General features: G+C 46.7%; 1 protein-coding gene across 1 annotated transcript; it reads left to right on the plus strand.

Annotated features, from left to right (window-relative positions):
• Positions 1–823: 823 nt before the first annotated feature.
• On the plus strand, positions 824–20421 carry TMEM218 (transmembrane protein 218). The gene is given in 6 exon segments (XM_077458199.1): positions 824–885; positions 887–913; positions 8512–8622; positions 10271–10373; positions 18317–18474; positions 20136–20421. Coding segments are annotated over 5 exon segments (438 nt in total). The 3' UTR covers positions 18452–18474; positions 20136–20421.
• The last annotated feature ends 4187 nt before the right edge of the window (positions 20422–24608 follow it).

Below are 24608 nucleotides of genomic sequence, written 5' to 3' on the forward strand. Positions count from 1 at the left end.
GATGTAAGGGGGGCTCTGATGGGACATCTGATATAAGGGGGGCTCAGATGGGACATCCGATGTAAGGGGGCTCAGATGGGACATCCGATGTAAGGGGGGCTCTGGTGGGACATCCGATGTAAGGGGGCTCAGATGGGACATATGATGTAAGAGGGGCACTGGTGGGACATCTGATGTAAGGGGGGCTCTGATGGGACATCCGATGTAAGGGGGGTGCAGATGGGACATCCGATGTAGGGGGGCTCAGATGGGACATCCGATGTAAGGGGGTCTCTGATGCAAGGGGGCACTGTCATAGGGACACCCGATCTAAGGGGGCTATGCTATGGGAATTGTAAATTCCTTTTTTTTTTTTTTTATAAATACACATACTAGGATCTGAGTCATCGCACAAACATGAGATTTGGAATTCTACTGGAAGGAAATTTCCAAACATGCACCTCCTTGAATTTGAATCCCCCTGATGTAGGAAGTCATTGGTTTTGTTTTTACGAAAGGCAAACCCACTTTGCACTGCAATCGCTCTAAATCTAAGGGGTATATCTGAAATGAGGGGAAGCTCTGCTGATTTTATCATCCAATCATATACAAGCTAAAATGCTGTTTTTATTTTCCTTGCATGTCCCCCTCGGATCTACAGCGACTTCACTTTCAAGTGCACTTTCAGTGCAAAGTGAATTTTCCTTTAGTAAATTCCCCTCCCCCCATGGTGTCCTAGCATGCTATGCTGCACCTCCCTGCTTTGTTTGGTGTCGTAGAGCATGCTCGGTTGGCGTCCTTTGTTGCCAGGCAACGCTGTGCTGGGATCTGTACACTGGGATGGATGACGCCCTTTAACCTGGAAGTGGAAAGACAGGATTGTCTCCATTCCACTTCCATCAGTTATTTCAGCATTCACTCGTCGGATTGATCAGTAAGTGATCGATGGTTTTTATTATTATTATTTTAGGTACTTATATAGCGCTGTCAATTTACGCAGCCCTGTTTTTGCTCTGTATCTGTGTGAATGGCCACTTATGATCACCGAGGGGAAATGTGATCAAAACTGGAGCAGACAGAATCTGGAGCAGCTGTCAACGGCAACCAATCAGGTGAGCTTTGTTCAGGTGAGCTTTCAAAACGAAAGATAGAAGCTGACTGGTTGCCGTGGACAACTGCTGCAGATTCTATCTGCTCGAGTCTTCGTACATTTCCCCTTGTTATGTGTATTTGAGTGGTGGTTGTAGAGTTGCCACCTCATCCCTTTAAACCTGAACACATATGAATTACACGGCTTCTGAGGATGATTTAACCACTTGCTTACTGGGCACTTAAACACCTTCCTGCCCAGACCAATTTTCAGCCTTTGGTGCTCTCACACTTTGAATGACAATTACTCAGTCATGCAACACTGTACCCAAATGAATTTTGTGTCCTTTTTTCCCCACAAATAGAGCTTTCTTTTGGTGGTATTTGATCACCTCTGGGGTTTTTATTTTTTGCGCTATAAATGAAAAAAGACCGAAAATTTTGAAAAAAACCGCATATTTCTTTGTTTCTGTGACAGAATTATGCAAATTAAAAATTTTTCTTCATAAATTTTGGCCACAATTTACTGCTACATATCTTTGGTAAAAATAACCGAAATTAGTGGATATTATTTGGTCTTTGTGAAAGTTAGAGAGTCTACAAGCTGTGGTGCGAATCATACAAAATTGATCACATCTGATGTACTGGTGGCCTATCTCGCTTCTTGTGACCCGAACAAGTCAGGAAAGTACAAATACCCCCCAAATGACCCCTTTTTGGAAAGTAGACATTCCAAGGTATTTAGTAAGAGGCATAGTGAGCTTTTTGATGTTGTCATTTTTTTCCCACAATTCTTTGCAAAATGAAGATTTTTCATTTTTTTTATTTTTCTCCACAAAATTGTCATTGTATTTCTCTCACGTGGCATGTGTATACCACAAATGACACCCCCCAAAAAATTCTGCTACTCCTCCTGAGTATTACAATACCACATGTGTGGGACTTTTTCACAGCCTGGCCACATAGAGAGGCCCAACATGCAGGGAGCGCCATCACGTGTTCTAGAAGCATAAATTACACATCTAACTTGTTGACTACTTATTGCACTTTTGAAATACCAGGACAATGACATGTGACACTGATGACAGATGGCACTGATACGTGGCAATGATGACACTTATACGTGGCACTGATGACACGTGGCACTGATGACAGATGGCACTAATATGTGGCACTGATGACAGATGACACTAATACGTGGCACTGATGACACGTGGCACTAATACGTGGCACTGATGACACGTGGCACTAATACGTGGCACTGATGACACGTGGCACTAATACGTGGCACTAATACGTGCCACCGGTGACAGATGGCACTAATACGTGGCACCAATGACGCGTGACACTGATGACAGATGGCACTGATAAGGGGCATTGATGACACGTGACACTGACAACAGATGGCACGTGACACTGACAGGTGGCACTGATGACAAATGGCACTGATACGTGGCACTGATGACAGATGGCACTAATACGTGGCACTGATGACAGATGGCACTATGTGGCACTAATAACACGTGGCACTGATGACAGATGCCACTTATACGTGGCACTGATGACAGATGGCACTGGGGACAAATGGCACTGACAACAGGTGGCACTGGGGACAGATAGTACTGCGGGCAGGTGGCACTGGGGTGAGGTGGATTGCACTGGGGCGGATGGCACTGGGGCGGATGGCACTGGGGCAGGATGGCACTGGGGCAGGATGGCACTGGGGGGGGGGCATGGCACTGGGGCGGATGGCACTGGGGCAGGATGGCACTGGGGCAGGATGGCACTGGGGGGGGGGCATGGCACTGGGGGAGGATGGCTCTGGGGGAGGATGGCACTTTTTTTTAAACTTTTTTTTTTTTACACTTTTTTTTTTTTTTTTGCTTCTGTATACTGACGGCTGCTGCAGCCGTTCTTCTCTCCCCTCTCACACGCTGTCTGTGTGAGGAGGGAGAGCGGCGCTGAGAGATGATCTCATATGTTTACATATGAGATCATCTCCCATTGGACACGCCGATCACGCTGTAAACGGCCGCTGTGATTGGCCATTTACAGCGATCTGTGTTTGCCTGTCCCCGGGGGACACGGCAAACACAGAACTTCCGCGATGCGCGCCCGCGGCGGCGCGCATTGCGGAAGTAAACACCAGGCCGTCCAGGGACGGCCAGGCGAAGGAAGCCGCCCGCTCTAAGGCCATCATTCGGCTATAGGGCGGGTGGGAAGCGGTTAATGCAGATTTGGCACCAAGTGAGTTTAATTACCACCTTAATCAGCCACAGAACCTGTGTAATTAATGTGTGTTCAGGTTTAAAGGAATGAGGTGGTTGCTAGGGGCAACGTCTTACAAAAGTTTATTCCCTTCTGTATATGTTTATATATTTTTTTTCCTGCTTGATGGTGATGATGTCATGTGATTGGGGGTGGAGATTTCACATTATGTCATGTGATTGGGGTGGAGACTTCACATTATGTCATGTGATTGAGGGTGGAGATTTCACATTATGTCATGTGATTGGGGGTGGAGATTTCACATTATGTCATGTGATTGAGGGTGGAGATTTCACATTATGTCATGTGATTGGGGTGGAGATTTCACATTATGTCATGTTATTGGGGTGGAGATTTCACATTATGTCACGTGATTGGGGGTGGAGACTTCACATTATGTCACATGATTGGGGGTGACCTTTGAGGGATTGCTCACACCATAAAATGCATCTACGTACACACTTTTTATTTTAAATTTTTTTTTTCACCTTCCTGCGCATTTCGGGCAGCTTATTTATTTTAATGTTCAGCCCTACGCATGTAAAATGAGTAAAATTAGCGCCACAAAAATCGTGACGAACACACCCGCACGGTGCTGCAGTTACCATTCATTTTAGCTGCTGTGAACACACACGTGTTTGCCAGACGGGTGGGGGTGCAGTTAACCACTTCCTGCTGGCCGTACACAGATATGTGGCCCTGCGTAAACTACCGCGCTGAGAGCGGCGCTCCCAGCAGGTCCCCCAGCGGGTACTCCCAGCACGTACTTAGCTTTCTGATCACAGCGGTCACATGGCTGGAGAGTGCCAGGAGGGGAGGGCTTAAGAATGAATGGGGCCGCCCAGTAAGGTATGGCACGTGTGTTCACAGCTGCCAAAAACGGATGGTACAACAGTAGTCGCTTTTATCACTTAGCGCCCGAGCCTATAGCAGAATCGCAGCCGGGCGGTGGTTCAGTTATCCTGATGGGGCATCATATGACGTCCTTCAGGATAACATGCCGGCGCGTGCCCGCGATTGTTGGTCGATCTCCGATCGTGGTAAGGAGCCTCTGACGGAGGCTCCTTACCATGTGATCAGTTGTGACCAATCACAGCGTGAACCAGGAAGTGCCAGTAAACGTCTTTTCACGGTTCGTGCTGACAGGGAAGAGCCGATCGGATGTGATACAGCAATGCCAATCAGTGCCCATCAGCTGTCAGTCAGTGCCCCATCAGGAACGCCTGTCAGTGCCCACCACAGTGCCAATCAGTGCCTATCAGTACCACCAGTCAGTACCACATCATCAGTGCTGCCCATCAGTGCCAGCTATTAGTGCCCATCAGTGACACCTATCAGTCCCCATCAGCGCTGCATATCAGTGCTGCATATTAGTGCCGCCTATCAGTGCCCATCAGTGCTGCATATCGGTGCTGCATATTAGTACCCATCAATTCTACATATCAGTGCCGCCTGTCAGTGCCCATCGGTGCTGCATATCAGTACCCATAAATTCTACATATCAGTGCCACCTCATCAGTGTACATCAGTGCCCGTCAGTGAAGCAGAAAACAAAATTCTATAACAGAAACAAAGAAAAAATATATTATTCAATCTTTTTTTAATTTGTTTAGCAAAAAATAAAACCCCCCCGAGGTGATCAAATACCACCAAAAGAAAGCTCTATTTGTGGGAAGAAAATAACAATGTAGTTTGTGTACAGTGTAGCATGAGCGCGCAATTGTCATTCAAAGTGCGACAGCGCTGAAAGCTGAACATTGTCCTGGGCAGGAAGGGGGTAAAGTGCCCGGTATTGAAGTGGTTAAGAGTTAATGGCAATCGTGTGTTTTTGTGTAGTGCGGGAAATCATGAGAATCTCCACACATTCCCGCACCACACCTGCCCTGAGAAAAGAGGGGGGGCTGTGACTCACATTTACACCTGTGTTTGCCCTCTGAGGAGAGATCTGCAGGTCGCTTTTTGAAGGATGCTTGTCTGTTTTAACCCCCTAAATGCCCACGCCACTGTACCGCATTCACTTGAGTAGGTCGCATTCACCCACCGAATGTGACAGAGGGTAGAATTTTTGCAGGGCATAAGTCCAACAGGGAATAAGTCCATAGGGTTCAATATGGAGTTAGCCCCTTTGCAGCTATAACAGCTTCAACTCTTCTGGGAAGGCCGTCCACAAGGTTTAGGAGGGTGTCTATGGGAAGGTTTGATCATTCTTCCAGAAGGGCATTTGTGAGGTCAGGCACTGATGTTGGATGAGAAGGCCTGGCTCACAGTCTCTGCTCTAATTCATCCCAAAGGTGTTCTGATGCCTTAAGATTCCCCTTCACTGGAACTAAGGGGCCAACCCCTGAAAAACAACGCCACACCATAATCCCCCCTCCACCAAATGATGTGGACCAGTGCACTGTGCAAGCCAGTCAAGTTCCTCCACCCCAAACTTTCTCATCCATGTCTTTATGGACTTTGTTTTGTGCATTGGTCTAAATGCAACCATCCCTCGGGTTTACAGAGAATTGTGGGAAAAAGAGAAAATATCCAGTGAGTGGCTGTTGTGTGGAGGAAAATGCCTTGTTGATGTCAGAGGTCAGAGGAGAATGGGCAGACTGGTTCTAGACGATAGAAAGTCAACAGTAATTCCCTGTACACACGACCGGTTTTCCCGTCGGAATAAATTCTGCTGAAGCTGTCTTGCGTACACACGATCACACCCAAGTCCGATCGCCAAGAACGTGGTGACGTACAACACGTTCGACGGGACTAGAAAAAGGAAGTTCAATAGCCAGTAGCCAATAGCTTCCGTCTCGTACTTCAGAGCATGCGTTGTTTATGGTACGTCGGAACGGCATACAGACGAGAGGTTTTCCCAATAGGAATTGGTTCCCTCGGAAATATTTAGAACATGTTCTATTCTAGGTCCGTCAGAATTTTTGAAGAAAAAAAAAAAACACACGATCGGAATATACGATGAAAAGCTTCCGTCAAACTTTTTCTGATGGACATTCCGCTCGTGTGTACGGGGCATAACTCAAATAACCACTTATTACATCCAAGGTATGCAGAATACCATCTCTGAACGCACAACACATCCAACCTTGAATCAGCAGCAGAAGACCACACCGGGTGCCACTCCTGTCAGCTAAGAACAGGAAACTGAGGCTACAACTGGCACAGGATCACCAAGATTGGACAATAGAAGATTGGAAAAACGTTGCCTGGTTTGATGAATCTCGATTTCAGCTGCGACATTCAGATGGTCGGGTCAGAATTTGGCGCATGGATCCATCCTGCCTTATATCAAGGATTCAGGCTGGTGGTGGTGCAATGGTGTGGGGGGGGGGGGGGGTATTTTCTTGGCATACTTTGATTCCCTTAGTACCAATTGAGCATTGTTTAAACCCCGTGGCCTACCTGAGTATTGTTGCTGACCATGTCCATCCCTTTATGACTACAGTGTCCCCATCTTCTGATGGCTTCTTCCAGCAGGATAATGCCCCATGTCACAAAGCTCCAATCATCTCACCACTGGACAATGAGGTCTCAGTACTCCAATGGCCTCCACACTCACCAGATCTCCATCCAATAGAGCACCTTTGGGATGTAATGGACCCACCACCAGACCCATCTTCTGATGGCTCCTTCCAGCAGGATAATGCTCCATGTCACAAAGCTCCAATTGTCTCACCACTGAACAATGAGGTCACTGTATTCCTATGGCTTCACACTCACCAGATCTCAATCCAATAGAGCACCTTTGGGATGTATTGGACCCACCACCAGACCCATCTTCTGATGGCTTCTTCCAGCGGGATAATGCACCATGTCACAAAGCTCCAATCATCTCACCACTGGACAATGAGGTCTCTGTACTCCAATGGCCTCCACACTCACCAGATCTCCATCCAATAGAGCACCTTTGGGATGTATTGGACCCACCACCAGACCCATCTTCTGATGGCTTCTTCCAGCGGGATAATGCACCATGTCACAAAGCTCCAATCATCTCACCACTGGACAATGAGGTCTCTGTACTCCAATGGCCTCCACACTCACCAGATCTCAATCCAATAGAGCACCTTTGGGATGTGGTGGACCCACCAGGAGACCCATCTTCATATGGCTCCTTCCAGCAGGATAATACACCATGTCACAAAGCTCCAATCATCTCACCACTGGGCAATGAGATCACTGTACTCCAAATGCTCTCCACACTCACCAGATCTCATCCATTAGAGCACCTTTGGGAGGTGGTGGAACGGGAGATTGGCATCATGGATGTGCAGCGGACATATCTGCAGAAACTGCATGATGCTATCGTGTCACTATGGAGCAAAATCTCTGAGGAACATTTCCAAACACCTTGTTGTATCTATGCCACCAAGAATGAAGGAAATTCTTAAGGCAAACTTGACCCTCCCTTCTAGATTGTAAGCTCTAACGAGCAGGGCCCTCTGATCCCTCCTGTATTGAATTCTATTGTAATTGTACTGTCTGCCCTCATGTTGTAAAGCGCTGCTCAAACTGTTGGCGCTATATAAATCCTGTATAATAATAATAAAGGCAAAAGAGGGTCCAACCCGCTACTAGCAAGGTGTACCTAATAAAGTGGCCGGGGAGTGTATACTGAAATCACATTTTACTCTACACACTTACAGATTGTTAATTTTATTTTTTTTACTACGCATCAGTTTGACCGCCTTTGAATGATATTGGCTGTAGGGGGTATATGAATACCAGGCTCTGTATACACTAATATGCAGCCTTTGGCCTTCTTTATTTGCTTGTTACATTGTGTCTGATCTGATCTTTTACATGGCAGGTTGCCTACTGTGTGGGGGGCTCTGATACGATAGGAATAGATGAATAAGCTATTGATGGAGGTGTGATCGCAGGGCACGGGTGAGCGGGGTCACACCATGTACACAGAATAATACGGGCACATACAGTTCTGTGTCAGCCTCATTCAGTGCGCCATCTAGTGGTGGCTTGATGCAGAGCGCAAACTCAATAAAGGGCACTATCTGTGCGCATGGTGCTGAGAGAATCGGAGATGTTCAAATGTTAACTTTGAAGCACAAACTTATCTAACGGTATGCCGTGTGTCTGCTAGCCCCTGAAATGTCCATCGCTGACAACCTACCGTATAAAATCTGTTTTTAAGTTTTATTTCTTTCCTTCCTGCAGAATGGCGAGTACGGTTCTTGGCGTGGGCACTGGAGTGTTTGTGATCTCGGCTATCTGGGTGGTCACCCTGCTGCTGTGTGTTCTGTTTTCCCGCACGTCTGGGGCGGCCCGGTAAGAGCATGCCATGATATTGGCTTTATTCAACTTAGTGATAGATGTAAGGCGGTGCGCAGAACTTCTCTGTAATCAGCTAAACATCGGCCTTTATACTAGAGTAGATGGTCAGAGACTCCAGATATACTAGAGTAGATGGTCAGAGACTCCAGACATACTAGAGTAGATGGTCAGAGACTCCAGACATACTAGAGTAGATGGTCCGAGACTCCAGACATACTAGAGTAGATGGTCAGAGACTCCAGACATACTAGAGTAGATGATCAGAGACTGTGGACATAATAGAGTAGACAGTTAAAGGCTGCAAACATGCTAGAGTAGATGGTCATGGACTGAACATATGCTAGAATAATAGTTCAAATACTGCAGACTCGCTAGAGTAGATGGTCAGAGACTGCAGACATGCTAAAGTAGATGGTTGGCAATTGCGGATGTGCTGGAGCAGATGAGACTGCAGACAAATATATATATATATATATATAAGTCTGAGAAAACATAATACAGAGTATATAGTAGAGTAAAGAGAATGAACCATATAGAAAGTGTGAATGACGTCCTGGTAAATATTTTCCTTTACTGTCCCTGACCCAGCATCTAGACAGGGAAAACAATGACTACCGACTGACAGGAGCCTGCACGCTCCTTCCCGGAGGGCTGCACACTCCTTCCCATAGGTCTGCACACTCTATCCCATAAGGCTGCACGCTCCCTCCCAGAGTCCTTCACGCTCCCTCCCAGAGTCCTTCACGCTCCCTCCCAAAAGGCTGCACGCTCCATCCCATAAGGCTGCACGCTGCATCCCATAAGGCTGCACGCTGCATCCCATAAGGCTTCACGCTGCATCCCATAAGGCTGCACGCTCCATCCCATAAGGCTGCACGCTCCCTCCCAGAGTCCTTCACGCTCCCTCCCAAAAGGCTGCACGCTCCATCCCATAAGGCTTCACGCTGCATCCCATAAGGCTGCACGCTCCATCCCATAAGGCTGCACGCTCCATCCCATAAGGCTGCACGCTCCATCCCATAGGGCTTCACGCTCCATCCCATAGGGCTTCACGCTCCATCCCATAGGGCTTTACGCTCCATCCCATAAGGCTGCACGCTCCATCCCATAAGGCTGCACGCTCCATCCCATAAGGCTGCACGCTCCATCCCATAGGGCTTCACGCTCCATCCCATAGGGCTTCACGCTCCATCCCATAGGGCTTCACGCTCCATCCCATAGGGCTTCACGCTCCATCCCATAGGGCTTCACGCTCCATCCCATAGGGCTTCACGCTCCATCCCATAGGGCTTCACGCTCCATCCCATAAGGCTGCACACTCCATCCCATAAGGCTGCACGTGCCATCCCATAAGGCTTCACGCTCCATCCCATAAGGCTGCACGTGCCATCCCATAAGGCTGCACGTGCCATCCCATAAGGCTTCACGCTCCATCCCATAAGGCTGCACGCTCCATCCCATAGGGCTGCACGCTAAATACCAGAAGACTGCAGATCAGCCACAAGGTGTACAGACACATATAAAGTGATAGAATTCAGTAGACCTCCAGGAGCTCTCCTATGGGAGAATGTGGTACAATGGTAATCTATGTGGTTCCATCTTTTAACCTATGTGAAGATTTCTATACCTTTTGCCCTTACAGATTGCTGAGTGTTGTGTTCTTCCTTCTGGCGCTGATCGTCACTCTGGTTCTGGTCTTCTTCCCCCGAGCGAGTGAGACTTCCACGACACAGAAGGAGTTTCAGGTATTTTGTTGGGTGGGGTGTGGACATTAAATGATATTGTGGCTAATTGGTTATTGGTAATCCTGAATGGAAATCTCTACATCCATAATAGAAACCCAATCAAGCTTGTCCGAGGAGCTGACTCTTCACAGGTCACACGGTCCTCAAATAAAAGTCAACACTTGGAGTCAATACATAATTTGAATTTATTGACTAAAAATCAAGTGGTCCAATATAGAGCCGAAAACTAACGCTTTTTGGCTTACAAAGCCTTACTGATATGAGTTCACACATTTCAGCTTACAATTCCTTTATCACATACCTGGTGAAGGCTGGAACGTTGCGGAGGCCTCTCTTGCACCTCCCGCCCAACACTCTTGAAGGTGGAGACAGAGAGTGTAAGTAAGGGCAAGGAGTGGCATGAGTGCTGTAGTAGCTGGCTGGTGATGTCCACTCCGTAGGTGAGTGGAGCTGGTAGTCGCAGTCCATGGAACAGGATGCAGGAGTAGCTTGGCACCAGAGCAGGAGATGGTAGCAGGACCAGAAGATGAGGAGCAGTCAGCAACGACCAGGCAGCAAGGAACTGAATCAGTGGGCAAAGCAAGTCCAGAAGGCAGGCCAAGGTCAGTAACAGTCGGGCAAAGCAGTACAAAGTCAGCAGGCAGGACAGGTCCAGTAAACAGGCCAGGGTTGAGGTAGTTGAATAAACAGAGCAAGAGCAGAAGCGAAGTCCAAAGACAAGCCGGGTCATACACAGGTAAGCAGGTACAGCGGATCAAGTCTCAGGACCAAGCTGAAGACCATTCCGCAACTGCTCATAGAGATAGAGGCCACTGAGTGCCAAGTGCTAATTGGCATGCGCATATGCACGTGTGCGCGCTTGCGCACGAATACCCGAGCAATGAACTGACACATATAGTGAGTACACCCATCACATTCTTAAAAATATTTTATTCTATCTTTTTATGTGACAACACTGAAGAAATGACACTTTACATTGAAGCAAAGTAGTGAGTGTACAGCTTGTATAACAGTGTAAATTTGCTGTCCCCTCAAAATAACTCAACACACAGCCATTAATATCTAAACCACTGGCAACAAAAGTGAGTACACCCCCTAAGTAAAAAAATGTCCAAATTGGGCCCAAAGTGTCAATAGTTTGTGTGGTCACCATTATTTTCCAGCACTGCCTTAACCCTCTTGGGCATGGAGGTCACCAGAGCTTCACAGGTTACCACCAGAGTCCTCTTCCACTCCTCCATGATGACATCACAGAGCTGGTGGATTTTAGAGAGCTTGCGCTCCTCCACCTTCCATTTGAGGATGTCCCACAGATGCTCAATAGGGTTTAGATCTGGAGACATGCTTGGCCAGTCCATCACCTTTACCCTCAGCTTCTTTAGCAAGGCAGTGGTGGTGTTGGAGGTGTGTTTGGGATCATTATCATGTTGGAATACTGCCCTGCGGCCCAGTCTCCAAAGGGAGGGGATCATGCTCTGCTTCAGTATGTCACAGTACATGTTGGTATTCATGGTTCCCTCAATGAACTGTAGCTCTCCAGTGCCGGTGTTCTGGCAGATAGTGTCCTGCCATCATATAGTGTCTGCCCCGTACTGCGCATGCACAGTACGGGACAGAAGAAGCTTCGGAAAAAATCTCCGAAGATGAACGGCACCTGCGCCGTGAGTGGAGGTGGTAGCCCCACCATCCAAGCGGACATAGGGTTCGGAAAATTAGAGGGCCCCTCGCGTGCGAGCTTTGCTCGCCACGCTTCGGGCTTGGCCTCGCTGCGCTCGGCTCTTTTATATTCCAACTCTATGTGGGGCTAGAACGTGGACTCACGGCACAGGCACCGTTCATCCTCGGCTATTTTCGGAATCTGTGTGTGCTGTGTACTGCGCATGCGCAGTACACAGCGGACACTATCCGATGGGGGACCATATATGAGAGGACACCGGCAGCACTCATGCAGCCCCAGACCTTGACACTCCCACCACCATCCTTGACTGTAGGCAAAGCACACTTGTTTTTGTACTCATCTGGTTGCCGCCACACATGCTTGATTGCCACCAATGAACTGGGAATCTGCTGAGTAGGGGTACTACTGAGCGGGGGATCAGCAAAGCTGGAAGTTACTACTGAGCGGGGCTCAGCAAAGCTGGGGGTACTACTGAGTGGAATATCTGCTGAACAAGGGTACCACTGAACTAGGAATCTGCTGAGTGGCGGTACTAATGAATGGGGGATCAGCAAAGGTGGGGGTATTACTGAGTGGGGGATCAGCAGAGCTGGGGGTTACTACTAAGTGGGGGGCTAAGCAGAGCTGGGGGTACTACTGAGTGGGGGATCTGCTGAACAAGGGTACCAATGAGCTGGGCATCTGCTGAGTGGGTGTACATCTGAGCGGGGGATTAGCAGAGCTGGAGGTTACTACTGAGTGGGGGATCTGCAGAGCTGGAGGTTACTACTGAGCGGGGAATTAGCAGAGCTGGGGGTACTACTGAGTGTGGTATCTGCTGAACAAGGGTACCAATAAGCTGGGGATCTGCTTAGTGGGGTTACTACTGAGCGGGGGATCAGCAGAGCTGGAGGTTACTACTGAGTGGGGGATCAGCAGAGCTGGAGGTTACTACAGAGTGGGAGATCAGCAGAGCTGGAGGTTACTACTGAGCAGCGGATCAGCAGAGCTGGAGGTTATTACTGAGCGGGGGTACTTCAGAGCGGAGGATCAGCAGAGCTGGGGTACTACTGAGCAGGGGATAAGCAGAGCTGGGGATACTACTGAATGGGGTCTCTGCTGAACAAGGGTAGCAATGAGCTAGGAATCTGCTGAGAGGGGTTACTACTGAGCGGGGGATCAGTGAAGCTGGAGGTTACTACTGAGCGGGGGATCAGCAGAGCTGGGGGTACTACTAAGCTTCAGTGGAAATGAGCCCTCACTCCTCCAAACCGACATCCAATTATCAAGGCATTTTGATATTTGCAAAGCCCCTCCCAAGAGCCAGCCCACTTCTTTTATCAGGACTGAACGCTCTTAAGGTTAGTACTGTCTGCCCCTCCCACCAGCCACGATCTGCCTGCAGTGCATATAGAAGCACAGAGACCCAGTGATGGCATCACCGCATTTAAAAAAAGCTATGTAGCATCAATAGAAAGGAAGTATTGATTGATTGACTGTTGATTGATGGAAAACTTTCCAATATGTCATTTGTTAAATTGACTTCTGTTCAGCAGGGGAGGCCACACATTGATCAGAGTTCGGCTGGGCCAGCAGGAATCGGCCAGATTCGGATCATGGTATGGCCAGCTTTATAGGGCTTGTTCTGTGATTCTGCAGGGCGCTTTATTCCAGTAGTGGCGGCTCTTGTTATTCCACACTGCCCATGGGGAGCGCACATGGCCTTGGATTACTATGATATCCCCCCCTCAATATACTAGATAACGGGTCATTGTATGAGGAGTAGTGGTGAGATGGACATTGGTACTCCATGTGATTTACTCAGCTGCTGCGGCAGTTCCTCTCCGAGAACTAATTACAAGATTTGTGTGTGCGTCTCCCTCTCCATCCTCCTCTCAGAGCAGCTCAATAGTCCATCCATAATACATGACTCCAGCTTTACCCACCGAAGGCCCACTAATTGGCTAATTAGAAAAGCGAAGCGTCTTGTGCGGACAAACACGCCGACCACCAGAGACTCGTTCAGCGAGGAAGCCAAGGTCAGCCTTTCATGCGGGCACAGCTTCCTGACCTTTCTTGTTGTAGCAGCATGTTTGGCAGCTCCCGGGGGCCCGGCCATGGCGGAGGATTGGTCTGGCCATCCCCTTTTATGTTCTCACACTTTGTTTCATGTCCACCATCTGAAGAAAAAAAAAAAGGAACTTTTATTTGGCCGTTGTTCAAAAAATGTATTTTTCATCATTATGAGCCTGAAGGAGAATTTTCCAGTGTTTTCACCCATCGTAGTGGGATGAGAAGTTGTAGTTCGGTGTGTATGGGGGCCGAGTGAGAGGCATCTGTCACTTCTGAGTCTGTATCTACCACAGGGGTCCAGTGTATGATGTGTAGATACACTGAGTTCTAGCAGTCTCATGTAATTTCTCTCCTGTCTACGAATGGTTCTTATGTCCCCAGTCTCCAACATCTCTTGTATCATGTCTCCAGTCTCCAACATCTCTTGTATCATGTCTCCAGTCTCCAACATCTCTTGTATCATGTCCCCAGTCTCCAATGTCTCCTGTATCATGTCCCCAGTCTCCAACATCTCTTGTATCATGTCCCCAGTCTCCAACATCTCCTGTATCATGTCCCCAGTCTCCAACATCTCTTGTATCGTGTCCCCAGTCTCCAACATCTCCTGTATCATGTCTGCAGTCTCCAGCATCTCCTGTATCATGTCCTCAGTCTCCAACATCTCCTGTATCATGTCTGCAGTCTCCAACATTTCCTGTATCATGTCTGCAGTCTCCAACATCTCTTGTATCATGTCCACAGTCTTCAAAATCTCCAGTATCATGTCCCCAGTCTCCAACATCTCCTGTATCATGTCTGCAGTCTCCAACATCTCCTGTATCATGTCTGCAGTCTCCAACATCACTTGTATCATGTCTGCAGTCTTCAACATCTCTTGTATCATGTCTGCAGTCTTCAACATATCTTGTATCGTGTCCCCAGTCTCCAACATCTTCTGTATCATGTCCCCAGTCTCCAACATCTCCTGTATCATGTCCCCAGTCTCCAACATCTCCTGTATCATGTCCCCAGTCTCCAACATCTCCTGTATCATGTCTGCAGTCTCCAACATCTCCTGTATCATGTCTGAAGTCTCCAACATCACTTGTATCATGTCTGCAGTCTTCAACATATCTTGTATCATGTCTGCAGTCTTCAACATATCTTGTATCATGTCTGCAGTCTTCAACATATCTTGTATCATGTCCCCAGTCTTTAATGTCTCCTGTATCATTTCCCCAGTCTCCAACATCTTCTGTATCATGTCCCCAGTCTCCAACATCTTCTGTATCATGTCCCCAGTCTCCAACATCTCCTGTATCATGTCCCCAGTCTCCAACATCTCCTGTATCATGTCCCCAGTCTCCAACATCTCCTGTATCATGTCCCCAGTCTCCAACATCTCCTGTATCATGTCCCCAGTCTCCAACATCTCCTGTATCATGTCTGCAGTCTCCAACATCTCCTGTATCATGTCCCCAGTCTCCAACATCTCCTGTATCATGTCTGCAGTCTCCAACATCTCCTGTATCATGTCCCCAGTCTCCAACATCTCCTGTGTCATGTCCCCAGTTTCCAACATCTTCTGTATCATACCCACAGTGGCCAACATCTCCTGTATTATGTCCACGGTCTCTGACTATCTTCTGTATTCTATCCACAGTCTCTGACCATCTCCTGTATTATGTCCACAATCTCTGACTATCTCCTGCATGATGTCCATGGTCTCTGACCATCTTCTGTATTATGTCCACAGTCTCTGACCATCTCTTGTACCATGCCCATAGTCTTTGACTATATCCTGTTGGATGTCTGCTGTCTCTGTCATTGAATATTGACACTCATGTGTAGCCCTTTGGTGATATCACGGGGAACACTTGAGGCCCCCTGTATCAAGAAAATTGACCACCACAGTTATACACCCTGGAAATTCAAATTGCCTCATGTGGCCCTATTACTGCTGCTTGTAGGACAGCTAGAGGTAGCCTCCAAGGACAAAAAAATATAAACTGTCATGGCTGGTGCAAGGTGCAGGATGACTCTGAAGTCAATGACCCAGGGCAAGCATGCCTTAACCTCTCACCACCCCATGTAACCCATATGTGCAGTGGCAGAGGGTGCGCTCTAACTCCCACATGCTGCACATTGACATCCATGGGCAGCCAAGGTTCCTGTGCTGAGAGTGTGTTCACTGCACCCTCCTAGCACAGTGACTGAGCTTTCATAGACAGTGCCTGGTCTCTAGCATTTATCAAGAGCCCGCAGGACCCACTCCCAAACATGTGACATTGGTCACGTGATCAGGCAGTCCTTAACTGACCCCCCCCCCCCTTTAGGAATCCAGTCAAAAGGATGATGGGGCTTGGTAAGATGGGATTTAGTAAAGTTTGAAAAACCTGAACTCCCCCTTTACTGTATATACCCTACTTTGTAGTAAAGCAAGGATCAGAATGATGGCCAGGAAGCCTTCATCTATTGTGAATGGGGCCATTAGTGATTTGATTTGGGAGGGAGAACCCTAACCAGCACTTCAGCTTTTCTCACTTAGGTAAGAATTACGTTGCACCTAATCCACGCATGTGCAAATGCAGTGAAGGGCTCTGCCTGGCCTTCAGTATCCACATTGTGTTCGGTCTGCGAACATTCTGAAGAAATGCCACGTTTGCGCACCCGTGCATGTGCAGAGCTGCCACGGGGCTCTGCTAGGTTCCGAAGGACGGGCAGCGACCTTTAGCACATCTGGACCATCAAAGATGGTGGTGCCAGCATTAAGAGGACTGAAGTTCCTCTTTAAAAACAAATGGTCAGTAGCAGCTTCTGTACCATTACAGGTTCCATGAGAATTGAATAATGGGCCGCAGGGGGTTCTGTACTTTTTTATCGTTAACATTTCCTTACATCACTCTGATGTTCAACACTCAGAAAATGATTTTTTGGCACCTTTATCATGGATATCATTAATATTCATTGTTAATTTATATAGCGGTATCATCTCCTGTGCCTGTTTATTAGGTAAGTGTTACCAATAGGCATGAGTCATAGAGATAATACAAATCCTGAAATATAGAAAGTGGAGAGAGCAGAGAAGAGGCCGGTGAATGTAATAGGAAAGTCTTTTTTTTTTTACTTTTAAAGCAGAACTCCAGGAAAAAGTTTTTAGTTTTTTTTAACTGCTTGTTTTGCCTAGGGGCGCACAGAAAGCCTATACTCACTTGATCCTTCAATCCTCAAAAAACGGCGGTGGACTGTTCCTGCTGTCCTCACATCCAGAGCAGGTTTATGGGCGTGGTGACATCAGAAACAGTCCACTGCACTAGACTACTGGACCATGGGGGGGAGGGGGGGGGCTGGTTGTACGCTGGGAGGATTGGCAGATTAGGTAAGTATATCTCTGCTTTCCTCACCCTTAGGCAATACATGAGCAGTTAACGCTTGCTGTCAGTGGCAGCTGGTGTTTTTTGGGGGGGGCGGCAAACCACCACACACCCCCACCCACAGGCAGCCAGCAGTGGCACTAAACACCGCATCTCCTTCCCCCCCACCCCATGTGCCGGTCAGTTCCTACTTACTTAGAGCTTTGTAGCATATCAGAATCTGCATCTCAAAGTTAGCAAGGCTTGTAACAAGGGCTTGGCTCCGAGCCCACTGGTATGATGATACACTGCAAGCAATCTTAAAGGAGAATCATGGCTGCCAGGATGATTGATTGACAGTGGGTGACAAAGATCAAACAGGCACCTAGAGATGATACATGGACAATGCTGCCCCTAGAGGCCAATACAGCAGGACGGACAGTAATATAAGATATTAAAAGAACTACCTCTTGGCAATATCTCATTGGACAGGAGGCTAGTGGGGGTGGTTACGAATGGGTCTCAATGAATGTGTAAAAAGGGCACACAGGAGGGAATTCGTCCCTTTTTTCGCTCTTCGTTCAAGCCTCGTGGCTTTCTGAGCTGCATGGCTAGCTCTCTACCCTTTTGAGCCCAGCCGAGGAGACCGTGTGATAAGTATCTTTGATGTTTTTGTATTATGTTCTGTTATATGCTTGCTAATATCTTTTCTTTAGTATTTTCATGTTAGCGTTTTCCTATTTTCTTGGGAAATAAATAAGACTTTGTTTTATTAAGCAGTGTGCTCGGTTTCATAGCTAGAGGGAATCCGTAAACCACTCTTGAATAATATTTATTTGCACCAATTACTTCACAGTGTATATATTTTCTGCCTGATACAGATTGTGGACACATTCTTCATCGGCCGCTACGTCCTGCTGTCTGTCATGAGTCTCATCTTCCTGGCCAGCATCTTCCTGTCTTTCTTGTACTACATTCTGGAACCCCTTTATGGAAAACGCCTTCGGATTCACTAATCTAAGCAGCCAAGGATTTCAAGGTAATTTATTCATTTGCTATATTACGGATACAGAATAATTTTTTCTACATACAGATGTGTTTTAAATATGAACTCGGAGGATTTTTTGATTTTTTTTAAAGAAGAAACGCTTTATCTTCCAACTGAGACCCTCATTCCTGGCACATATGAAGTCTCGGTATGGATTTTAGCTCTTGTGGTCTGTTTGTTAGGTACACACCAAATCTTGGCAGCATGTAAAAGGTTTGCCTTGTGCTGCCTCCTCTCCTGAAGCAATGTTGGTTATGTATAAAAAAACAAATTGTATGGTAAGCCGCTATTGCTGATTTCCTTCTGCAAATATTAGTATTTTATAAGCCAAGAGTCAGAACAAGTACATAAAATGTGAAGTCAGAACTCTTGACCTGGACCCTTGTTCCAGGCCAGTGGCTCCCTTTCATAGGGAGCCAATAGCCCCCCCGCTGCTATCAATCTGCCCAGTGAGGATGGAGAGACCTGGGAGAGCTGCTGCTCTTGTGCACAATGCCCGATGGATCAAGTTCGGGGTCTTGGACATTGAAGGTTTTTTACTTTAACGCAGAGAATGCGTTAAAGTAAAAACTTTAAAAAGCTTTAGAACCACTTTAAGCCCTAAAAGCCCCCACCACCACGCTACAATCATAGGGTTGTGATGTGGCCCCGTTCACCTAAATGGATCATGTTCTGCCCGCTAAATGTGGCATGGGGTATAATGTTTGGCATGGGCGTAGCATCTGTACATCCCTATTCGGCTGCCTGTGCAGCTTAAGGTGGGGGGGGGGGGGTAAAAACACAGCTTAACCTTCTTTTTTCACAATCCCCATGTCAGAAACCATTAAATCAAGCCAAGACGGAAGTACAGTTAAATCACACTTTTTTAATAATAAAAGTAAAAAGAACAAATATAGTGAAAACATAGCCAAATTTCAGTAACCAGAACGTATAGTCAGCCAAGCCAGAAGTCAGGTATCAATGTAGTGGAACAGCAAGCAGGATCTGGAGCCAAAAGGGATGTCAGCAAAGCAAGTCTTGAACAGGATCGCGGGAGATAGTTTTTGTGATCTTGACCAAGGCGAAAGTAGAGAACTTCTGGACTGGGCGGCTTAAGTAAGCAGGACTGACGAGCAGGATATCATCAACAGCTGAGTCACTGTAGAGAGATAGGAGCTGGCAATTAGCCGACAGCTGAGCGGCCAGCTCAGAGAAGGCCCAGCCCTGACACCCCAATCACAAGTGTAAATCTTGCCCATATCTTTGGCCATTTCTGTCATGATAGGTTACAGGGTGGATTTATGGGGTTGTGGTGGAAGAGTCTCCTGGATCCAACTCCCCCACCCCCACTCATCCTGTCCCAGAAGACTGTGGGGGAAGGAACTTCCAGCTCAGATGTCAAAACCAGGTACCCGCCCCCCCCCCCTCCCCAGTGCCAATTGTGGCAGTGAAGGGTGCAAACAAGGGGAGCTTCCCCTTTTGGGTGAATTCATTATTCAATATTGTGAGCCAAGTAGAAGAAAATATGAAATATGCAATTTCCCCATCAAGTGCTAATGGTTTACCATGTTATCATCAGATATAGAATAATCTGCGTTGTCAGTCTTCGGTGTTCAATTATGACCAGGTCTATGTATGTGTCTAATCATTGTTTTTTTTATATGAAATTATAGATAAACTTCTCTCCGTCTTCTGAAGAACCAGATCGTGAGTCTATGAAACGCGTAGAGAAGGCCGCCCTTATTCCACTGCTGGAATATAGGTTTTTTTGGACTACAAATACTTTGGAATATCATATGTGTCAATTGAATGTAGTTGTGTAAAGAGAGAATAGGCACGGGAGAATGTTTGCTGAATGTACTTCAAAATGGTCCGTTGACCTTCATTGTATCTATATTTTTATATTTTATGTTTTTTGTAAGAGATTTTGGTTAATAAAAAAAAAAATATTTTTCAGTATTTATTGACTTGGGTATATCTCTATCACCTTAAAAGTTCTGTTTGTATGATGTGTTGGTTGCTCTAAGATAACAGGACATTTCCAGTAGCTGGAAATAAGACAGTTAGAGTTAACAGTTAGACAGTGTTAAGCCTTATACACACGGTCGGAGAATCCGTCGGAATGTGTCCTATCAGACCGTGTTGTCGGATAATCCGACTGTGTGTGGTATGCATTGGACTGATTCCGTCGGAATATCCGTCGGACCCAATTTTCCAACTTGTTGGAAATATTTCCCGACCAACTGGTCCGATCGGACATACTCCGATCATGTGTAGAGAATTTTGATCGGACCAAGTGCCACGCATTCTCAGATCAAATTCCTACATCAAAGCTATTGGCTACTGTACATGAGATGTCATAACATCAAATAATTCACTCAACATCCCTGCCGAACTTGGGTGATGAGTTGCTTGCTGTGACTTTGACACGTTTCAGGGGTCATTGCCCGCTTCGTCAGGAAGATACCTACAGTCATGCTCTATATTATACAGTATACGTGCAACATTCATGAAAATAGCAAGATATACAATATCTCCCAAAAGTGAGTACACCCCTCAGTCACATTTTTGTAAATATTTTATTATATCTTTTCATGTGACAACACTGAAGAAATTAGACTTTGCTAAAATGTATAGTGAGTGTACAGCTTGTATAACAGTGTAAATTTGCTGCCCCTTCAAAATAACTCAACACACAGCCATTAATGTGTAAACTGCTGGCAACAAAAGTGAGTACACCCCTAAGTGAAAATTTCCAAATTGGGCTCTATTAGCCATTTTTCCTTCCCGGTGTCATGTGACTCGTTAGTGTTACAAGGTCTCAGGTGTGAATGGGGAGCAGGTGTGTTAAATTTGGAGTTATTGCTCTCACTCACTCATACTGCTCACTGGAAGTTCAACATGGCACCGCATGGCAAAGAACTCTCTGAGGATCTGAAAAAAAGAATTGTTGCTCCACATCAGTGTTTCTCAATTCCAGTCCTCATGGCCCACTAACAGGTCATGTTTTCAGGCTTTCCATTATTTTGCACAGGTGATTTGATCAGTTTCACTGCCTTAGTAATTACCCCAGCTGTTTCATCTGAGGGAAATCCTGAAAACATGACCTGTTAGTGGGCCATGAGGACTGGAATTGAGAAACACTGCTCTACATAAAGAAGGCCTAGACCAGTGATGGCAAACCTTGGCACCCTAGATGTTTTGGAACTACATTTCCCATGATGCTCCATTACACTGCAAAGTGCATGAGGATCATGGGAAATGTAGTTCCAAAACATCTGGGGTGCCAAGGTTCACCATCACTGGCCTAGGCTATAAGAAGATTGCCAAGACCCTGAAACCGAGCTGCAGCTCTGTGGCCAAGACCATACAGCGGTTTAACAGGACAGGTTCCACTCAGAACAGGCCTCGCCATCGTCCACCATAGAAGTTGAGGTCACGTGCTCAGCGTCATATCCAGAGGTTGTCTTTGGGAAATAGACATATGAGTGCTGCCAGCATTGCTGAAGAGGTTGAAGGGGTGGGGGGTCAGCCTGTCAGTGCTCAGACCATTGGCCGCACACTGCATCAAATTGGTCTGTCATCCCAGAAGGAAGCTTCTTCTAAAGATGATGCACAAGAAAGCCGGCAAACAGATTGCTGAAGACAAGCAGACTAAGGACATGGATTGCTGGAACTGTGTACTGTGGCCTGATGAGAAGAAGAAATGTATTTGGTTCAGATGGTGTGATGCGTGTGTGGCGCAAACCAGGTGAGGTGTACAAAGACAAGTGTGTCTTGCCTACAGTCAAGCATGGTGGTGGGAGTGTCATGGCACTGGGGGGCTACAGTTCATTAAGGGAACCATGAATACCAACATGTACTGGGACATACTGAAGCAGAGCAAGATCCCCTCCTTTCGGAGACTGGGCCGCAGGGCAGTATTCCAACATGATAATGACTCCAAACACACCTCCAAGATGACTACTCCCTTGCTAAAGAAGCTGAGGTTAAAGGTGATGGACCAGCCAGGCATGTCTCCAGACCTAAACCCTATTGAGCATTTGTGGGGCATCCTCAAATGGAAGGTGGAGGAGTGCAAGGTCTCAAACATCCACCAGCTCCGTGATGTCATCATGGAGGAGTGGAAGAGGACTCCAGTGGTAAGCTCTGGTGACCTCCATGCCCAAGAGGGTTAAGGCAGTGCTGGAAAATAATGGCGGCCACACAAAATATTGACACTTTGGGCTCAATTTGGACATTTTCACTTAGGGGTGTACTCACTTTTGTTGCCAGTGGTTTAGACATTAATGGCTGTGTGTTGAGTTATTTTGAGGGGACAGAAAATTTACACCGTTATACAAGCTGTACACTCACTACTTTACATTGTTGCAAAGTGTAATTTCTTCAGTGTTGTCACATGAAAGGATAGAAGAAAATATTTACAAAAATGTGACTGAGGGGTGTACTCACTTTTGTGTGATACTGTACAACCATAAATTGCACTCTTCTGAAAGGAGTAGGCCAGGAAGTGGAATATTTGTCCATTAGGAGTCCTGCAGAAGGGACCAAGCTTGTGTCATAGCTGGTTGGGAAAACTTTCTCTCATCTTGTTGTTCTGATTGACAATCAGGGTATAGCTCTCTGGCCCAGGTTCAACAGTAGGGATTAATGGAAGAGAAGCAATGTGTCCTCTGTCCCAGAATCCAGTGCTATGCTCACTGGAGCGGTCCCTTTTCTCGGTCTTCTCTCCCCAGTGCAAGTATTTCAACTGTGGGCACCTGGCTGTGACAGCATGCGGCTACATGCCGGGATTAGTAAATCAACCCCTAAGTGACACTTTTGACACTTTTTGGGGACCAGTGACACTAATACAGTGATCATTTCTCAAAATGTGCACTGTCACTAGACATGTGCATTTCATTTCGTTCCGAATCGAAATTCGGACAAATTTTCATTATTCGGACATTCGGATGCATCCGAATTACAATGCTAACGAATTCAAACGAAATTCGAATCAAATTCGAAAAATGACATTTTGCGACCCGAATTTGGGGCCACATATCTTGGTATGCAAACACAGTAGAACTAGCACTACAACATCTCCAAATTTGGGGTTTCTAACTCCAAGTGACCCCGAGATACGTGGCCCCAAATTCGGGTCACAAAATGTCAAGCACTTTTCTGCAGCAGAGAATTACATTTTGTGACCCGAATTTGGGGCCACGTATCTCGGGGTCACTTATAGCTAGAAACACCAAATTTGGTATGCAAACACAATAGAACTAGCACTACAACATCTCCAAATTTGGGGTTTCTAGCACCAAGTGACCCCGAGATACATGGCCCTAAATTCGGGTCGCAAAATATTTTCGAATCCGGTTGAAATAGTTTCCAATGCGGTTAAATAATTTCGAATCCGGTAGAAATATTTTCAAAATTTGGTTGAAATATTGAATTTTCGAATGCGACCGATTTTTCGAATTCAGTAGAAAACGAAACGAAATCCGAAAACGAATTTAACGAATATAACTAAACGAAATTAATTAATTAACTAATTAAAACTAACTGTCACTGTACTGACACTGGCTGGGAAGGGGTTAACATCAGGGGCGATTAAAGGGTTAAATGTGTGCCTAGGTTGTGCTTACTTACTGTGGGGGAGGTTCTTTGATTGGAGCACTTTGCAGAGACACAGGATCCATGCCTTCTTTACTGACAGAATGGCGAGCTGCCTTGTTTACATAGGCCGATTGTCGTTCAGCCTGTGTCCCGTCTAATGGGCGGGTGCTAGCGAATATCGACTCCGTGGTACCTGCTGCTGGGCTCCCGCTGTGTAGAATCAGCGTGCATGCGTCCCAGACCCGGAAGTGTCAGATCACGTACGTGATCTGGCTCAGAGCGGCTGCCCTGCTGCAGTATATGTAGGGTGGGCGGTCGTTAAGTGGTTAAAGGAGTCATATGCTGCCCCCCCCCCCCTCTACATTGTAAAGCGCTGTGTAAACTGTTGGCGCTATATAAATCCTGTATAATAATAATATGCAAGCCCAGGGCGAACATGCCAATTTGCACCCCACACATGGTTTTATTGTCAAAGCTTAATTGAACAAGCTGAATTTAGAAAGTGATTGGCCGCCATGCACAGCTGCACCAGATTTTGCACTTTC

This window comes from Lithobates pipiens, unplaced genomic scaffold (genome assembly GCF_037356315.1).
Source record: "Lithobates pipiens isolate NorthernLeopardFrog02 unplaced genomic scaffold, aLitPip1_a1.2 Scaffold_27, whole genome shotgun sequence".
Taxonomy (NCBI): Eukaryota; Metazoa; Chordata; class Amphibia; order Anura; family Ranidae; genus Lithobates; species Lithobates pipiens.